Genomic DNA, 19228 nt, shown 5'->3' with positions numbered 1-19228 from the left:
GGTAAGAGACCCAGGCAGCCCCTTTAATAGTTCGGTACATGCTTTGGCACCGACGGCTGTTCTGTGAAATTTCACGGTTGAACTCCCTCTGAATAGGTTTCATGTATATCCCAAATACACTGCTCCTTGATTAAATACAAAGACATAATGCCCTTGTGCTCATGCAGTGTGTGACGTGCGCGTATCCTCTGCAGTCGTAATGCTCATTTCGATTGAAAGAGACCCCCTGCACATGATGTAAATGATGCATGTATTTCCGTGAACCGGAGACTGAACAGCGACTCGCGTCAAGCTCACGGTAGGATCCGGCGATACCTACCGTACCTACGACCAGCAGTAGCCCCCAATCGCAGTCGGCGATACGTATCTGTGGACTGCCTAAGCGTGTGCATGGTAAGTTGTCCAAACTTTCGGTACAGTAGGTGTGCATGTCGTGTATGATGGGGGTATACTTGCAAGCAGACAGGTGCATATGACACGATTACGGAAAGGCCGCACAGGTAGAGCAAGGATGTCCTTGGTCTGTTGTAAGCCCTCCTTGTTCATATGTACAGACAGTGTTTAGGTAAATACATGTAAAATGCGGGTATAATGTACATGTATATACGAACATGCCACACTAAAGCCACTCAACCCTGGGCGAACCAGGCTCTGGGTCAAAAATTTGAGTTTTCAACCCCACGTTCAACCCATTTCACACTTGTTTCGCACGGTGCGAACCTTGGTTGAGTATTATATTAATCTCAAGCCTGGTCCGGAGCATGGTTGAGTTCAACCCGGGTCGAAATCAATCTCGGGATTCTGACGGAGGGTTGGCGCAGGGTTGAAAAGTTGCAAGTGTGAATTGTCACCAGTTTTCAACTTGCCCTGCGTCAATCCCGAGATTAGTAATTAGCGCAGGTGCCGTGCGATCTTGGTTGCTTTATTTTCACACCTCGACATGCTCGGTGGTTTTTTTTTAATTTCTTACACCAAATGCGTGTTTACTATGAACTACTTTACTTGTATGCCTATGTCGTCATTGGTGACATTGGCCTATACAGCAAATTATCATAATTTTGAATTCCCGTACACAACTGGAAGATATCATTCTAAGTGTCAATTTAATATCCAGAACATCATTTTTGCCAAAGTAGTACTTTTGGGTTGTTTTGGGGGCGCTTTTTTTTGAGGGGGGGGAAGGCACATATACACATGTAAACCTTAAGCACGCAGTTAGAAGGCTATAAAAAAGTTGAACACCAGGCCAGGCCTCGAGTTTTTCAACACACGTCACATCATCGAAATATCAATAATTACGTGCTTTAAATTTAGAAATGGAAAGTCGCGGATTTGTAATATGGGTTTCATCTCCAGATGATTCCTTTTACAGGTTCACATAATGTGTGTGTACCAATACCATGGAGTAACGCTATATTCTGCGTAGATGATGTCACACTTGACCCTAGCCACTGATCTCGTCTGATTGTATGGCTATTTCTCTCAATGGACGCCTTGTGGTCCGTATAAGCGACATACACGTACACAGGTATCCGCAACGAGATTGCCGTGACCTTGCAGACTGAAATACTGCACTGGACATTAATACAGGCGCACTGCATAATATGTAGAATCCGTCTCCTTATAAAGGAGGCTTAGTAAGCAGATCAAGGCCGGGCATTGTTACGAAAAATATTGGCAGGACTTTGAGATGGGCTAGAAACTGTACATGGAAATTGCTATTTCATCAGAATTGACAGTGATGAGAGAAAGGAGAATGTCAGGTTAAAATTATTTATAAGTGCGCTATACCGGCCACCACACATTCGAATAAAGCCAACTTGAACAATAATTCTTGGGCCTGCATTAAACCGACCCATCTCCGCCCCCACAGAAACATAAAGCCGCGCTCCGTCAGACAGATCCTGTTCAAAGGCCTGACTCGGACTGCGTGGACAGATGAATTCATTTTCTGTCAATTTATAGATGACAGTGGAGACGTTTCGCTGGCTATTTTAAAAGCAAATTAGGTCATAATGTAGTTTTTTTTGGGGGGGGGGAGGCGGCTGAGACGATTTTTATGCACGAACAACGAATAAGGGTGGGTGGATCCTGACCAAAATTTCTGGGAGGAGGACAAAAATGTGAGAAGTTTTCTATAGAACCTGTAGTGTACTCAAGGATGAGACAAAAATAATATTTGGGAAATTTTCAAACGCTTTGGTAAAGGAAGGAAATGAAATATGCATTATAAATAAGGTCACAACTCTCTCGTTATATTTCAAAAACTCCCCCTTGGCCCTGTTGCCCCCCCTCCCCCGATGCGTCAGTGGCTGGTTTAAGCAGGTAAAAGCCAGTCAGATCGACTCAAAAGTGTGGGTGCGTGTGTAATGACCCCGTTTTCTACGATGTTATTTTGGACGAAGTGAGTGGGTTTTTAATTGAATGGGATTCGCTAAGTTGATGTAATGCCGTGGTCACGAGTCGATCCTTTACGTCAGCGAAGCCGTTTTCCTCTTGATATTTAAATACTTCGGCAAACGTTGACTTCACACTTGAAATTGATTTTTCATGAGTGATTTTTTTTCGTCAACGTTGCCGGTGAAACCAATCAAGTACCGGATCAACACCATATGCATTTGCACGAAATCAGCTAACATGGGTTCGATTGGGACACCCAATGCAAATTGTGGCTTCCGAATGAAATGAAATATCGATTTAGATATTCAGTTAATCTGATGTAGTATTCAGTGGTTAGTTTTACTGGTGACGTGGCTTTAAGTGCTTCTTCAGACAGGGATGCAATGCCACGCAGTGCTCGTGACATAGAAAAAGAGATTGTCCCTTTAACGCTTGCTCTATCTAAGGCCTAAGGTCAATTATCAAACCAGGCTCCTTGTTGAATGCAACCACTGGAATATATACTGAGCCATTCAAGGCATCTTGACTGCGTATCAGGCGTTTTTGTCATCAGCTATCTAAATCAAAGATATTTTGAAATGTAGCATTCAACAAACCTGTATCCTTGTCCTGTTCTTCGTGGCCAATATGCATAATACAATGGGCCCCCTGCGCCTTGAACAAAGGCCACGTTGCACTTTGACATTCAATTGAATTTAAGGGTAGTAGTGAACCGTTTTCACCTTTGTAACAGTATAGCAAAGAAAACAAAACTGTACTCGTGATCGACCGAATTGCCCGCATTTTATTTACCCACAGTGACGCAGCTCGGCCCACAGATTCATTGTTAGTGTGATATACATCCATTCCCACTGTCGCAGTTTAAACAGAGAGGGTGAGTTCTTTTCCCTTTATATTTTCCTATTAACAAGAGATACATGTGCATTTATCCATTTCCTCCATTGACAGAAATTGTTGCATTTGGCGGTTTATTGAAGATTAGCTATTGAATAGCTGATGTATGGTGAATATGAAACAGATCGCTGGGCTTGTGGGGATTGCTTTTACTAACGTCCGAACATGCTGAACAACGATTTACTCAATTTTGGTAAAGAGCTGTGTATTTCTCGGCAATGGAATTTGATTTTGAGGATTTTCGTCAATTTTTCTTCTAGGCCTAACTGGAAAAACTTGTAATACCGAAGCCAAAGCTTGGCTTAGCAGAGGCCACAAATCGACGATTTAATATTCTGTAATGTTCTTAGTTCATCTCTTGTGACAACTGTTCATGTCAAGAGATGCAGTCATTAACGATTAGGAAAATAATGGTGCATTGCCGGATGTTCACGGTTCCTTTTGAAATTGCCTTTTATTCATGTGAAAAAAACGTCCAAAATAATCAAAGGACAAATTAGCGGAAGTATAACAACCGGGTCACGAACGAGATGAGTTGCGACCGTAACTCGCACTTCAAAATTGAAGAACCAAGCGGCCAGTGTAAACCGAATCGAAGCCTGTCAAGTCAGGGTTGCCTTTTGCCATGTTAGTTATTCTCATAAATTGTGAAACTTGCAAAAATATCCTCCACTTTTCTGGAAAGAAACCGGTTAAGTCATTTCTCGCCTGTGAAATCAACATTGCCTTTCCTCATTAACTGGATAAATTCAGAACATTCACCCGTCTATATGCTCGTATTTAGAAGCCCAGAGACAATTTGCGGCGATAAGGCTTGAAGGGGGCGTGATCCTGATATTGCGTAGCAGTTGTCACCACACAAACTGGCTATTGACAAAGTCAATACACTGAACAACTAACAAAAGACGTCGGCGCAATAACAATGGACGCTCTTTGTTAGGGTACTGTGTTTCTTTTGTTAGATGTTTGTAGTGTTATTTAAACCGCGCAAAACCCAAATTTGCCGGGGCAAACAACTTTGCTAAATTTGCAGTTTGATTTCCGGACCACATTTCCTGTCATAATTTCCAGCACCGGCGACGTTGCGCATGGTCCACTAGAACCATTCTTTGGTACTAGCTTCTGGCACGCCTTGAATTCGGAATTTCGGAATCCAGAAATTGGTGTTTTATGTTGTTGTCGTTCCAAAAAGTTCACGTGACATCGCACAGCGTCTGTGATTGGCCGACAGTCTCTCAGCGACTATAACGAAATCACGGGAGCTATCTTTCACTGCACTCTTCTGAGGTAAAGTTTTACCAGGTTTTCGTTGAATGTATGTATACGAAGCTAGAGCAACCAGCCCGATATTTTACTGCAAAAAATCTGATCACGGTCTATTTGTTTGTTCAGGTCGTTGACCCCGCTCCAAAGGCACGATGGGTAGGCGTGGTAGTCGCGAGGAGCTAGTCTTTGAGGATAACATCGGCGTTCGGAGGCCCAGCAAGCTTTTTCTTTTCATCCTTTTTCTCCTGTTTCTGATTATTTTGGGCCTCACTGGGGCATTAGGTAGGTCATAACGATCTCGCCGTTAGCCCGAGAACCCTAAACTGGACTTTCTACACCAATATTTTGCAATAAGCCATTTGCGAGTTAAATTTGAATAAAATCTGGTACACTGAGTTATCTGATTGCACATAAACATAACAATTTGAATTCCCCAGACTGAAGACTGTGTTGCTATACCTCGTGATTCGGGGCAAGCTTTTGCTTAGCGACCACCATCTCTGGAATTCCTTTGTGGCTTTCTTTTCCATTTAGAACAGTGTGTTGTTGCAAGGCGTCTCTTATGTAACCAAGGAAAAGCTTGCCCCAAATCACGAGGTATAGCAACAGTGAAATAGTATGGAGAATTCCAATTGTTATGCTCACTTTAATTTAAAGAACTCAGCGTACCAGATTTTTTCAAATTTAACTCGAAAAAAGCTTATTAGCAGATGCAATTTAATAGAGACACAACACAGGGCCTTTGAAGCATCATTTGTTTACCAATTGAACTCACTGCTTCTTTTTCAGTTCAATCACCTGCGAATGTACCCCTGCTTGATTTTGTAATGCTTTGCTGTTGTTCTTCCATATTTTTCAGTCCAATAGTGTGAATTTGTGAAATTGTACCAGGAAACTCAACAATTGTATTTGTACTCACATTCCTTCCCTTCGAGAAGCACTTGTTCGTGTCCAAAGTACAATATATGTACTGCCATTGGTGTAGAAACAATATCCACGTTTATTTGAGTACAGTATTCTCTACTGCACTGTTGAAAATTTCTGTAGATTCTATTGTGAAATGGCATTACAGAAGTGGCTGTTTTGGGACAGCACATTCTACTGTCAATTTTCTCTGTTTACGGGATAGTTTTTGGAAGTTTATATTTGGACATGGTGAGAAAAAAATCGTACGTACGGATTACTTCGTACGTACGGATTACTTCGTACGTACGGATTTTTATTTCGTATGTACAGATTACTAAAGTGTATTTACGGATTAGTAATCCACATGTTGCATTGCATGACTAAACTTCAGTTCATTGGGCCCGAACGGGACCAAGAGAGGGCGAAATTCATCGGAGGCTCCTTAGGTAGGAACTCTACTTTGCTGGTTCCTGAATGACAGTGAGCTACATGGGTTGTGTATGCGTCCGGCCCTACCAACAATACAACACTCCCCACCAGCATGGCCCCTTCAGCCGATGAGGGGATGTTTCTGCTCAAGGCAAATTTTCGAATGCGACCATTGCCTAGGATCATTATTTAAAAAAACGTACGTACAAAGTAGTAATCCACACGTACGAAATAGTAATCTGTACGTTCTAAATGGTCATCCGTACGTACGAATTAAATTTTTCTTACCATGTCCTAAATGCACTTCCATAAGAATCTCGTGTGTACAGAGAAAATCGACCGTAATGCAACTTCTGTAATGCCAATTGACAATAGAATCGACCGTTCTTTAAATGACATGTTTTTAACATTCTGGAAAACCCGACAAAGTGCTCAATCAAGTGGTTCTCCTTACGGTACCATTTTCCTTTTTGTGTATTCACAAATTATTCAAATATCTTTCTTTGGCTTATTTTGTAGTGTACTTCATTTTGGACAGCAAAGATTGCCGGTCCAAAGCCGCACTTGACGGGGACATGTGCACATCAAAGCAATGCATCAAGTCGGGTATGTGCCAACTTCGTTCCCAACACAGACCTACTACACGTACTCTATACCCGTGCCTTCTGTTTCCAGTTATGCCCGGGGTTGTCATTCCCATGCAGTCTGACTGTCTGGCTGCGAGATAATTACATGTATGTGTATATGTCTTGCTTTCATAAATGAACGATGCTGAAGGAAAGGATTTTCTCCGTTGTATTGATAATTTTGCCATTTTATGATTATGTACATTTTTAATGTACTCAGCAAATTAAAGTGCTCAGCAGCTTTTAGCTAGTCACCGACTGAAGTAGTGCGCGATTTCTTTGTCTCGAAGGTGCTTAACAGAAAACAATACCCAACAGATTTTTATGCTAAACAAATTGAAAGGAAAACCGGTCACAAATAATACACATTTCATGTCATTTAGGCTGGTAACTATTTCTCCGTTCTTAGCAAATTTCAGTGCTTTGCGGCCGGCTTTGTGAACAAAATCTGTTGTCTATTGTTTGGAGCTATCCAATGCCAGCGTACATTGACGGTCCTTGTCTATTTTCATGGCAAGTTTAAGTTGGTGGCGCACTTATGCTTCTGAAAGTGCGATATCTTGTGGTGCTTTCATTAAACTGCCGTTTGGTTTTCCTCAGCCGCGGTTTACCTGGATAGTATGGACAATACCACAAGTCCGTGCGAGAACTTTTACCAGTACGCGTGCGGTGGGTGGGTGAAGAAGCACGTGATTCCAGAGGACAGGTCGAGGTACAGCTCCTTCAGTGCGCTGGACGAGGATGTAACCGTGAAATGCAAAGGTACCCGAACCAGCCTATACCACTCCAGCCCAACTCAAACCATTTTAACCCCGCCCAACCCAGTCCAGTCCTTCCATCAAAGCCTAAAGCCTAACTCATCAGCCTAACCCAGCCTATTGCTTAGCCTAGCTTAGGCTAGTTCAGCTGAGTCCATCCCAACCCAGTCCCGCCTAGCATAGCAAGACTCACTGGCCTAACTTATAAAAGCCCAATCTAGCCAAGAACAGCCCAGTCCAGCCCAGCCGAGCCAGGGCTTAGCCTATACGTTATGTCAACCCAGCTTTAATTTAGCCCAGCCCAGCCAAGTCCGACCACACCCAGCTTTAATTTAGCCCAGCCCAGCCAAGTCCGTCCACACCCAAATATGCGACACTGCCGGACATTTACCCCATCCAGCTCGAAGTGACTCAACCTCATAAATATTCAAACTATTTCCTATTCAACCAAAGCCCCTGTCAAGACCAGCCTGACCCAACCAAACGAACCTAATGCTTCATCCCATTCAATCTATAATGAGGAAAACGTAATCACGTAACCATAAACGTCCATATAGATCTGGTAAAAGTTGTATTGCTTCATGTACAAAATGTACCTTCTGTTTGATGCCATCGAATCTTAAATAGCAATAATGTTTTGATAGCCCTTTTCTTCCATATTTTTCCATTCTGTTTATAATGTTTAAGAGTTAATGGAAGAGGATGCAGTTTTGGGAGAACCCTTGGCCATTACCAATGTCAGGAAATACTACAAGTCCTGCCTAGACTTGGGTAAGAAATACGTAAGACGTATAGCCCAACAGAGAAATAAACACAAAAAACAAGAACAGAAAACGAGCCCACTGGACATTCATTGCAGCCAATAAAGACAGAAACTAAAACAGGAAACAGAATATCAAAGACAGGGGGGAAACGGGCCATTCACAATAGAGCGCCTCCAAGAGTTTGTAACACATTGGCCAATCACCTGCGCGAAATCTGTCCACCCTTTCCAAACATGCATTGGGTCGCGTCGATAGATTTCGCGTATTGTGATTGGCCAACGCGTTGCAAACTCTTGAAGGCGCGGTAACGTGAGTTGCCCGTATTTCATTCAAAAAAGCACCTCCTTGTTATTTTTTTTCCAGTAGATTACAGATTCAAATAGCAAACTGTAACTATAACAAAGCAACCAGACAGACGCGAAATTAAAACAAGACAGTGCAGTGTACGTGATCTGTGTGACTGTCAACTCCGGACTTTTTTCCTCAGATACGATTAATAGTTTAGACGCAAAGCCCTTGACAGGTAATTTAGCGGCGGTTGGAGGCTGGCCAGTTCTCGGTACTAACCCTGGTGGCAATTGGTCCGAGGACAACTACGAGTTTGAGGACTTGTCGGCGATGCTGTATAGGGAGTATGGAATAAACGTTGTCGTCGCTGCGTGGGTTGGCGTGGACGACAAGAACTCGAGTCTACACGTCTTAGCGGTAATTTAAGTAGTATTTCTGAGGACAAGTCTGAAAAGTTACAATTTAAAGTCCCTCTGGTTAAGTGTTACCACGCAAGATAAATTTATTCATACAAAAAGGCTGTCACTCGTGTCTGGTGGAAGACAGGGTTTTGCATGAAAGAAATGTCACTGTTGCGTTTGAAGTCCTCTGACTTTGATTTCAACTTGTCCTCACACAGATTGATCAGCCTAGTCTACTGATGGGAGGTCGCGAATACTACCTGGAATCGAATTATTCCAAGGTAAGTCTGCTCTAGCTCTCCCAAACCTTACAGCGCCTTGTATAGACGAGCCTCTATTTAATACTGTTTTAAAATCTTTCTTTGGCTAAAAGAAGCCATAAGCATCGCGTGACGCCGGGGCCATCCCTGCAATGGTGTCGTAGACGGATCTCAACAAAATTGTTCGCTCAAGATTGAGAAAAAAGTTCAAATGTGCCATTTCTCATGACCATTTTTTGACAAATCGTTTTCACCCTGTTTGGAAAATAAACTCTCTCCTCCCTTTAAATTATCCGTAGGAACGACAGGCGTATACGGACTACATGGTTAACGTTGCTGTCGCTCTTGGTGCTGAAGAAGACGTCGCTAAGATCGACGCAGCTGATGTTTTGGCTTTTGAGACAACGATCGCTGAGGTGTGTGATAAAGCAGTAGATGCCGAGGTACAACACTCGGCCTTAATAAGTTGGCTGCACGGTGGTTGGTGTGTGAAGCGCTGGCCTCTCACCAAAGTGATACGGGATTGATTCCCGACCCTGGCCATTGCGTTAGCCAGGCATGGCGACCAGACATGAGACCAGTCAAAGGCCAGTCACAAGTCTAGTCTCGAGTGACTGGTTGAAACAGGGTTTAAACACCAAGAAGAATGCTTTTGTTGCAGTTTCTTTAATTAGCTTGTGACTTGAATGCAGACTTGAGGTCCTGCGTTTGCCACGTGAAGCGTCCTGTGTGACTTAAACGATGGCCTCGTTCGTCTACAGCACGGATGTTTAGAACTCGAATCTTAGAGTCAACACCAAGAAAAAGACGACAGCAATCGTTTAAGTCGTTACCTCTGCTGGTGTGTTATCTAACGTAAGTTTCCGTTCTGTGAAGAAAAGACTGTTGGCCATTTCTGCCGATTTCCCTCGAAAGTTACCCTCTCTGTGCTGTGCTGTCATTTTCAGTTCAGTGTTCCGCCTTCGGAGAGAAGAGACGCCGAGAAACTATACAACCCAATTCAACTTGGAGACCTAGTAACAAGTTACCCTGAGGTAAGATAAAAAAGAGAATTCGAGGGTCTGGTTTTTCGTGATGGGCAATGATTTGGTATATTGTTAAATTTCAATAAATTATAAGCAGCATACGAATGCCTATGGGCCTTGGCCTACGAAATACATGTCATGATTTGAAACTTTGACTTACATCAGTGACACTAGTTTTTTTTTAAACAAAAGGTGTGCAATAAATGTCTGAGTGTTTGGTCATTTTGTTCACGGACGACTTGTGTCCTCAGGTGAACTGGACGTCATACTTTAATCAACTCCTACCGGCGAAGCTGACCCCGTTGCCAGACACGGAGCGCGTCATCAACTACTCCCCGCCCTACATGAGAAATGCAACAGACTGGCTGAAGAGTCAGACAAAAAGGTCGAAGTTGTTCTGTTTGCCGGTGTATTTGTGTCTTTGTTGCTTGTTTGAATTAAGTTAAAGGGATGGCTATAAAAATACCTATTGTCGTCGATGCCACCCAGGGTACCAACAATGAAAGGCTCATTGTAGATAGCGTTACGAACTCTGTTTCCAGGTTTTTATAGTTACATGTACAGGGCTGTTGGAAGCGAGAGGGCTGTTGGAAGCGAGAGGGCTGTTGGAAGCGAGAGAGCTGTTGTAATTGAGAGGGCTGTTGGAAGTGAGAGGGCTGTAGGAAGTGAGAGGGCTGTTGGAAGCGAGAGGGCTGTTGGAAGCGAGAGGGCTGTTGGAAGCGAGAGAGCTGCTGGAATTGAGAGGGCTGTTCGAAGTGAGAGGGCTGTAGGAAGTGAGAGGGCTGTTGGAAGTGAGAGGGCTGTAAGAAGTGAGAGGGCTGTAGGAAGTGAGAGGGCTGTTGGAAGCGAGAGGGCTGTAACGCTGGTGATGTCGTAAGGAAACTTAGGTCGTTTTCCAATACTCAACTTTGGCTCCGTCTGAGGCTTCAACTGTTTTTTACTAGCTGACTTTGAAGCTGTAAGCGCAGTAATCAGCAATCCAATGCAATTTAAACACTTCAGGCCCGCAATTGGGGAAAGTTTTTGGGAACGAAGCCTGAGACGGAGACGAAGTTGAGTATTGGAAAACGGGCTTAAATTGAGTGTGTATGAGCTCCGAGCTGGAGCAAGAGAGGGCGCAATTTTCCTAGCAACGGAGGCTCCTTTGGTAGTAACTGCACATCGCTCGAGCACTCCGCACCAACATGGTTTTTTAACCGATGAGGGGGTGCTACTGCTCAGGGCGGATAACAACATACTCCAGGATCATCAGGATGTTGCTGTGTCTTTGAAACTTGCTAGATAAAAAAGTCCTAGCTCTTTGAATAGTCACCACCACCATTGTGTTTCGAAGTTACGATGTATTTTACGCAGCAGGTTTATTTTGTAACGATAGTTTTGAAGGTTGCTGATTCCGGTCTTATCTTTTCAATGCTTTTTGCCAACATGAACTTAGTTCCTCACCTTTTGTTGTGTCCACGTTTGTTTAATGTTCAGTAAAGTGGTTTCGCGCCTGTAGCTTCACTTTTCACAAGTTTTCCCCGACGTTAGGCCTATCTATTCTTGCAAAAAAAAACCAGGGTTGTGGCAAACTACATGGTATGGTGGCTGGTAGCATCCAAGGTTGGCTCCCTGGGCGACAAGTTCCTGGACATTCAGCAGGAGTTCTCCAGCGTGCTGAGCGGCACGTCTGCCCGATCCGCCCGCTGGAAGCGCTGCATTGGAGAGGTGCAAGCCAGCGTCATGGAGCTTGCCATGGGTAGGATGTACGTGGACCAATACTTCCCGGAAGAAGCCCGTCAGAAGGTGGGCTCCTTCGAACGCTCCTGGGGAGAGTGCGTTTGGTTGTCTTACCTGTTTGATTGTAGACTACATTCACCCTCTACAAGTCATTTAATCTGCCTTGTTCTACAGTTTTGTAGCATAAGCTGTGTTTTCCCACAGTTTCAGTCGTTGAAATATATTTGGAGTATTGTAAAGGCACACATGCAGCTAAGCTGTACCGGTACAATCGTTATACAGTCCTCACTTCCTGATTTGATCCAAGCAGATTGCCTTGGGTTTAAACGAGCCGTATAATGTTTTTAAAACCAGCCGTGGTTTAAACTGCATGAAGTTAAAGTTTGCCTTAATGAATTAAATTTTTCTAATCTTAAAAACAATTTTATCACCAGAACATGGCATTTGATAAGTTTTGTTGAAGTTCGATTTGGTTGAGTGAATAACTACGACTAGGTTTGAGCACGAGCCATAAAACAGTCGCCTGAGCCTAGAGCAGCCTGCTAAATAAGGTTCAATGAAAATGGATCGAATAAAGTGTGGACTGTTTCCTGTCGCAGACGGCGGAAATGGTTGGCAACCTTAAGACAGCCTTCAAGGCCATGTTGACAACAAACGACTGGCTGGCCGAGGACGATAAGAAGGTCGCGGCAGAAAAGGTTAGAGAATATTTGCGTGCCATACCTGTGCAGGGTTAAAAATACGATTCAGATGCAGCGACATCATCCCCATGGAAGAGCGCCACCACTAGCTTCTCCTTGCCCAACTGTGTGGTCGTTGACGAGGAAATCCGAAATATTGCGAGGTGCAAAATTGTCCGATGGACAGTCACAGGTATAGAGTACTGCACGTTACTACACGCATTCGGTTTTCTATATACATGTATTGGGTATCAGACGAAAGTTGTTCCTCCGCACAATGGATCAGAATTTTCCGAAAAACTGTTGTGTAAGAAGGATACACTAGGAGGTCATCGCCGTCGCCACGTAACAACCCTTGTGATGTGACTTTTTCTCGTTCCCTCCAGGCGGATGCGATGAAGGTCAACGTTGGTTACCCAGAATGGATAAAGGATAACGCCAAACTTGATAAGCACTATGTGACGGTGAGTAGAATGAGCATTGTGTATGCAGCCTTTAGTAGTTTATTGTTCTTATTTATGAGTCAGCCATCTTGAATCGAAAGCGAGGCAATCCTTATAAAATTTTTTAAAGCTTCAGAATGTGGGGACAGATATACAACGGGACAAAATATACATGACCCTCCCTGTGCTCCGGTGGGTTGTTTCACAGTATGGATAAAAGTCTTGGCACCTTTATTGTCCAAATGAAAAGTACTTTCAGGCCAGGCGGTCGGTCCAAGGCTTTCTGTTTATTCGCCGTTGAGGCCGTACATGCGCACGGCCGCAGTTGACTGGAAGACCAGACATTTATTTAGATGCGTCACAAGCACTCCCTTCTCGTCTGATGGCTCCAGCTCTTAAAACCACGTCAAAATATTCCCGATCTATTGTTGGCCTACATGTTCAAAGTTTTTTGTTTAAATTTCCTCAACGGCTGATATTATACTACATCGGTGTGAAACTTTGAATAATTTGGCATATTGGCCTATACAAGTAGGCCAACATATCTGGCATACACATCTAAACGATGTGTGACTATTTTAGGCGCTTTTCTTTTCTTCCTGTTCAGCTGGAGAACTTTACACAGGATGGGTACTGCGAGAATGGTGTGAAATATACCAGGTGGATATTGCAGAAGAGCTTGGGTTCCCTGCGAGACCCAGTGGACAAGGAAACGTATGTATGCATGTGTTAATGGTGCCTAGTGGGGTAGTAGAACAATAGGAAGTACCCAACAAGGAACATTCATTGTACTTGTGGGGTACTAACACTGTACCCCGCAAGAATTCCACCCAACTGATTATTTGGAATTTACTCGAGAGTAAGGAATTTTCAAAGTGTGCTTCTCCGTTTTATGTGACGGACGTTCGGACGAAATTTCAGCCAAGGAAAGTGATTCAGGACCAAATGGAAGCACTTAGAAAACTGCGCTTCATACTCGTAGGTCTATACTCGGACTACACAAGAACAAAGGAAATCGTTCTCAAAGGCCTTTGAGAAAGACTCTGCTAGGATCGAAACGTCAGGCCCTCCTGCTTTTGTGATTTGTATTTTAGGTCACTTAGCAAGCAGTCTGCAGCAGGTTTGGTATGATGTATGTTCTCCAATGAACGATGGGTTAAAAACAGAGATTTTAAAGTGAATAATTGAACAGTTGTCACATTTTGTTGTGTCAGGTGGGATATGGGGCCTGCAGAGGTCAATGCATACTACAGTCCCAACGAAAACAAAATCGGTGAGTGTGTCGAGATGATTGTCTGTAATGCAGTGCACATGTGCGCGTGCGAAATGGAAAGATTTTAAAACTGAGGCTTCATTCATTCGTTCTTTTCTCAACTTTAAACCGAATATCTTCACTGAGTAATTCGTTTGTGCCAGGGACAGCATTGCGTCCTTTGTGCAAGGCAGCCCGTGTTCAGAGCACGCTTCACCCGGTTAGTAAGTCTGACATCAATTCAGTTCGGGCAACTCGAATGCTCATCCGACGGAAGCTGGCAGTCAGTGGTGCTTGCGCGTGTATGACAAAGTCACTCACCAACCGGACTGGCAACAGAAAAGGTCTTCTATTAAAATGAGCAGTGTTTAGTTACTCAATAATACACCTTTGCCGTTCCAATTTGAAATGTATTTGTTGCATTATCTCCATTATTGACAGTGTTCCCGGCCGGTATCTTACAGCCACCGTTCTACCATAAGGATTTACCTTGGTATGAATCAATATCATTATAATTATGTAAATCATTTAATTCTCGTTACGTCTTTACAGTCTGTAATGGAAAACCGTTTATTTTAGCTCAGTGGGTAGTAGTACTCCGTAGCAGTACTTGGTAAAACGCAATACCATCGCACCTGTTGGTCTGGTATCTTGATCAAAGCCTCACATTGAATATCTGATGACTATAAAGTCCGCAAAAACTGATTGATACTTAAAATATAGTTGTGTTGTGAATGCAGGTATTCCAATTACGGCGGTATAGGTGTGGTCATCGGCCACGAGATCACGCACGGTTTCGACGACGAAGGTAGACTCTCCTGCATTTTTCCTCTTGTTTATGGCCATGAGGTTTAATTCGTCCCACTCGTTCTTAAATGTTTTTAAAGCATCTCTATATTTTCTGGCCCTTTCTTTTGGAGCTTTAAACAATGAAGCTTGGTAAAAAGTTAATATGCAAAGGGCGCCAAATCATTGAAAAGTTTGTTTTCACAGCTGATATGGTTTCTTCGTCGATTCACTGTCAGGGGTTTCTTTTGTGCTCACATTGCACATCATTAATAAAAATTTCTAGACTTCCTGCCATTGTAATGGGAGATTTTGAGACACATGATGGCGGCAGACAAACCGGTCCCTTTCCGCGGTAGTACGCGTGCTCAGAACTAATAACGCGTACGCCTAGAACTGCACGCGCATGCCCACATCGGACCGTTGTGTCTGCTGCCACCATGCGTCTCAAAGTCTCCCCTTAGGGGCGCACATTAAACTCACAAGTGTACATTAAGATAAATTCGGCCTGAAGAAGTGCAACTAAATGGGAATTTTCCACGTTATTTTTGCGGGAGACAGGAAGGCAGTTTGACAAGGACGGTAACCTGAAGGCGTGGTGGAGCAAGACGTCCATCGACAAGTTCAAGCAGAGAGCGCAGTGCATTGTTGACCAGTACTCCGCATTTGTTATGCCGGAGAACGGCCAACACGTGAGTACAGGAGAGATAAGGACCAGTATTCCAAATGTGCTGGTCTGACACGAACGTCAAATTGTGGTGTTAACACGGTGAAGTAAAGAAGTAAATGAAAGCACTGCTAAATTTGTGAAATATAATGTCACATATACGGTCCTCGGCTGTTTTTTTTCTGGTAAGAACAGCAGTTCTCTTCTTAGAACCTTAAGATTTATAGTTCTGCTGATTGTCCTCTGTTTTTACTAGCTAAAAAATGAAACATTGAAAGACTGGATATCAGCAGGAGGAACGGGAATTTTTGAAGTCAAATTGACTGTGGAATTCACGAGAATGTAACTTTAAGATCTGATGAAAATCCTACGAAACGCTGGGTTATTGAGTGCGATTCACCTGGACCTACTTTCTTACGCCTGCAGCTGAACGGAATACAAACGCAAGGGGAGAACATCGCCGACAACGGCGGACTGAAGGAGTCGCTGAAGGTATGAATACTATAGGCAACTAACAGAGCAGGACAATATTCTTTGTAACGCCCGCTAATGGTACACGGTAAGTGTCCAAATGGATATGGATACATTTGTGGATACGTTAGCCGGGTCTGTCAAATGGTATGGTCAGTTTCTCTTGAGCACTGTAAGTTTCAGTCCACCGCTCTATATAGTTTTGTAAGCTCTTATAGGCTAATCTGTTTAATTTTCATACACATGGCTTTTTAAAAATTGAATTCAGTTTTTATCGAATATGATTATCAAGTATGATTTTCGATAAATCGGATCTTTTCCAATTCTTTCCCCTTTCCAACGATCTGTTTCAGGCCTACCGTGACAATGTGAAAAGTCAACAGAGACTGCCCGGAATCGACTTGAACGCTGATCAGATGTTCTTCTTGTCGTACGGACAGGTATGACTCCACAAATTCGATTCTCGGCAGACACAATGAAAGGAGGAAGGGTTGGATTATTCAAACTGGAGCGTCACTCTGCAGGAAGATGTTAATTCTAATCCTCACAGAAAGGAGGATTAGTTTGAGAAAACAAGCCGTCGAATGTCGCTTCATGAAAACCCGGCGATTCACAATATGCGCCTCCAAGAGTGCGAAATCTGCCGACCCAATACGCGTTTGGAAAGGGTCGACAGATTTCACGCACTACTGTGAATCGACCGTATTGTGGCGAACTAAATGACAACTGAAACTCTAGCTAAAAGATGAGAACGTTCAGTCGCAGTTTGACGACACCTTCCCCCGTTTCCTAAATCGGCATGCATAAAAGTCGACACCGAAAATAGGCAGTTTGTTCGACAGTGGGAATACGAAAGACTGAAGTTAATCGGTAACTGTAACGGTTTGTATTGGTTTCAATAGATATACTTACGGTGTTTAGCCGTAAACGATTAAGGACTCATTTTACGAATGAATTCCAAAATGAATCATTATTTGGATCTGATTGTCGGCAGGTTTGGTGCAGTCTGTACCGTCCACAGGCCGTGGCAAGTCTGATTTTGACCAACCCGCACAGCCCTGGGCGATACAGGTATTTCAAATCTCACGTCTTTTAAAGAACATTATAACACATGACACTTCCCTTCATGATCTGAATGTGGTGGGCAGGAGCTACCAATGAGGTTGGGACATTTCTGAGATCATTTCTTAGGAATGAATGGAAGGAAACGTTTGAAACATTTTTGGCACATTTTTAGTGTTTGATGATTGTCGAAGTGGACGTTTGAGCTTTTGGATATAACACTTCCGATATTACCAAATTTCTGAAAGAGGTTTAGCATCTTTTCCCGCATTAAAATGGAGAACACTGGAGGGTTTCGCTTAAATCCCGGATAAACATTTCACGTGTGGCAAATGATCTACCTCTACAGGTTTATATCTCACGCATTAGGGCATTGTTTAAATGATAAAATTGTGTAATCCAGTGAACAAAATGCCTCTGAAGGATTTTTTTTCCGATTTCAACAGAGTGATTGGTCCAACCCAGAACAGTGAAGCCTTCGCCAGTGCGTTCAACTGCAAGAGCGGAAGTTACATGAACCCGGAGAAGAAATGCGAAATCTGGTAGAAATGACACCGCACGCCCGTCACTGCGGGAAGCTCAGTACTTAAAGTCGTGATCCGATTGGTCATTATTTGGGCTTGTTTTGTTGGCATTTATTATGTTGCTTAAACCATCGTTTCGGGGCGGCAAGTGTTGGATTTCAATTGATTTTTTGGATCGTACCATTCAGATTGATCTTTCGAGCACTGAGTTTCTTTTTTTTTGGTATATCCAAGTCATGGGATTTCCGCAATGGGCTTTCTCATTTTTTTTTCCCAAATTTTGATTTTAATTTTTCTTTCGCACTACGCAGAGAAACCGAACACTCTAAAAACTACGTTTAGCAATTAAATAAATCTTGCTATTACTTTGTATACATGCTTAGCTGCTAAACATTTGGTGTCCAATTCTTAAACGTCAATCTCCAGCAAAACAATAAACATGTTAAGCATTTAAACATGCTTACAAACTGATAGACAGATGGTGTTTAGAAAATCTGAGGTAATGGCCTAGGACAGGTTGTGATGGGAAGTTTATTCTGTTAGACAGAATTTTGGGGGGGATTATGTATTGTCCAATACATGCAGTTGTCAACTGCACTTTATTACCGCTCTCCCAGAGAGGTGGCACTACGTTCATCACACAACACGACAACAGAGACAATACACCTTGCCGTGCAAGCACACAACGCCGATGTTTTCATCCGTAATGTGCTTTCGTCGTTGTGTACAATGCATTTTTGATACCGTGTTCCCCTCTGGATGGGCTAAGTTGTGATACTTAATATTAGATCTCGCATAATTTGATGTCATTTCAACGTCACTCAAGTCATACGTGTAAAAAGCGCTAACCGATTGCTTACTATGCCTAATCCACAGTTCTTTCGAACCAGTTGGAACACGTGTCTTTTTGAGGCTGACTTTTAGTACACTAAAGAAAAGAATAAAATTTGTTTATGGAGCCACCTACTTTGTAAATTTGGAAGTAAGTGGTGTCATCTGTTGAGATAACTTGGAGCTGTTGTCTGCTTATTTTGGCCATAAGTACAGGCCCAGTTTTATTGTATTTTTTGCTTCGATGTTAGTCGTTCTTTACGCTGGTCATAGTTGCTTGTAGCCTGGCTAGAATTAGCAAGTTGTAGTACTGAAGCTTGTATTCACTTGTACATCTCCGACAACTCAGTATTAAAGAAAAAATAGGAAATCGCAGCATTTTATATTGATTAAAGATATGCATATTTTCTTGGATCTATCACTTCTATTTTTCAAAGAATGCTGCCTTTGGTATGTTGTAAACAGGTAGTTCAGTATATTTTGTCCAAATTGACTACATAGAATTACACAGGCGTGAATAAAAACATGGAGCAAGTAATGGTTACAAATACCAGTACTAAGCAGGATTGGTGAGATATGTCTGTAGTCTATATATGAAAATATCCATAAAGCTATATTATGGATATAAGGCTATATTGTGGATATAAGGCTATATTATGGATACGAGCACACGTTCGAAAGGCAGGTTGTAGAGGTATTACGTCCAAACTGGTCGGTATTCATCAATTTGTCTGCATTCCTGTCAGATTCTGATGTTTTATGAGCCCCAATCTGGA

At 42.9% G+C, this 19228-nt stretch overlaps 1 protein-coding gene across 2 annotated transcripts; it reads left to right on the top strand.

Annotated features, from left to right (window-relative positions):
- The first annotated feature begins 110 nt into the window (after positions 1 to 110).
- On the top strand, positions 111 to 19000 carry LOC110982674 (membrane metallo-endopeptidase-like 1). Of its 2 annotated transcripts, XM_022241265.2 has the most exons (23): positions 112 to 393; positions 3199 to 3274; positions 4687 to 4842; positions 6415 to 6501; positions 7122 to 7283; positions 7967 to 8050; positions 8531 to 8748; positions 8951 to 9013; positions 9292 to 9408; positions 9940 to 10026; positions 10269 to 10402; positions 11577 to 11802; positions 12336 to 12434; positions 12803 to 12880; positions 13467 to 13573; positions 14074 to 14132; positions 14553 to 14604; positions 14852 to 14919; positions 15459 to 15589; positions 15991 to 16056; positions 16389 to 16475; positions 17030 to 17106; positions 17544 to 19000. In XM_022241265.2, the coding sequence occupies exons 3-23, from the start codon at positions 4713 to 4715 to the stop codon at positions 17641 to 17643; spliced, it is 2232 nt and encodes a 743-aa protein (XP_022096957.2). In that variant the 5' UTR covers positions 112 to 393; positions 3199 to 3274; positions 4687 to 4712; the 3' UTR covers positions 17644 to 19000. The 2 variants fall into 2 exon arrangements, with proteins under 2 accessions (XP_022096958.2, XP_022096957.2); XM_022241266.2 differs by lacking the exon at positions 3199 to 3274 and having other exon boundaries at positions 111 to 393.
- Positions 19001 to 19228: the final 228 nt, after the last annotated feature.

This window comes from Acanthaster planci, linkage group LG16, assembly GCF_054643075.1.
Source record: "Acanthaster planci isolate LZ-2023a linkage group LG16, COTS_SCS, whole genome shotgun sequence".
In the NCBI taxonomy this organism is placed as follows: Eukaryota; Metazoa; Echinodermata; class Asteroidea; order Valvatida; family Acanthasteridae; genus Acanthaster; species Acanthaster planci.
The sequence above is the reverse complement of the archived record's forward strand: the minus strand, read 5'-3'. Positions and strand labels throughout refer to the sequence as shown.

Coding starts and splice junctions, on each gene's coding strand:
- LOC110982674 (XM_022241266.2), top strand. CDS start 4,713: ATGGGTAGGCGTGGTAGTCGCGAGGAGCTAGTCTTTGAGGATAACATC. Junction 6,502..7,121: donor AAAGCAATGCATCAAGTCGG/GTATGTGCCAAC, acceptor GGTTTTCCTCAG/CCGCGGTTTACCTGGATAGT. Junction 16,476..17,029: donor TCTTCTTGTCGTACGGACAG/GTATGACTCCAC, acceptor GATTGTCGGCAG/GTTTGGTGCAGTCTGTACCG.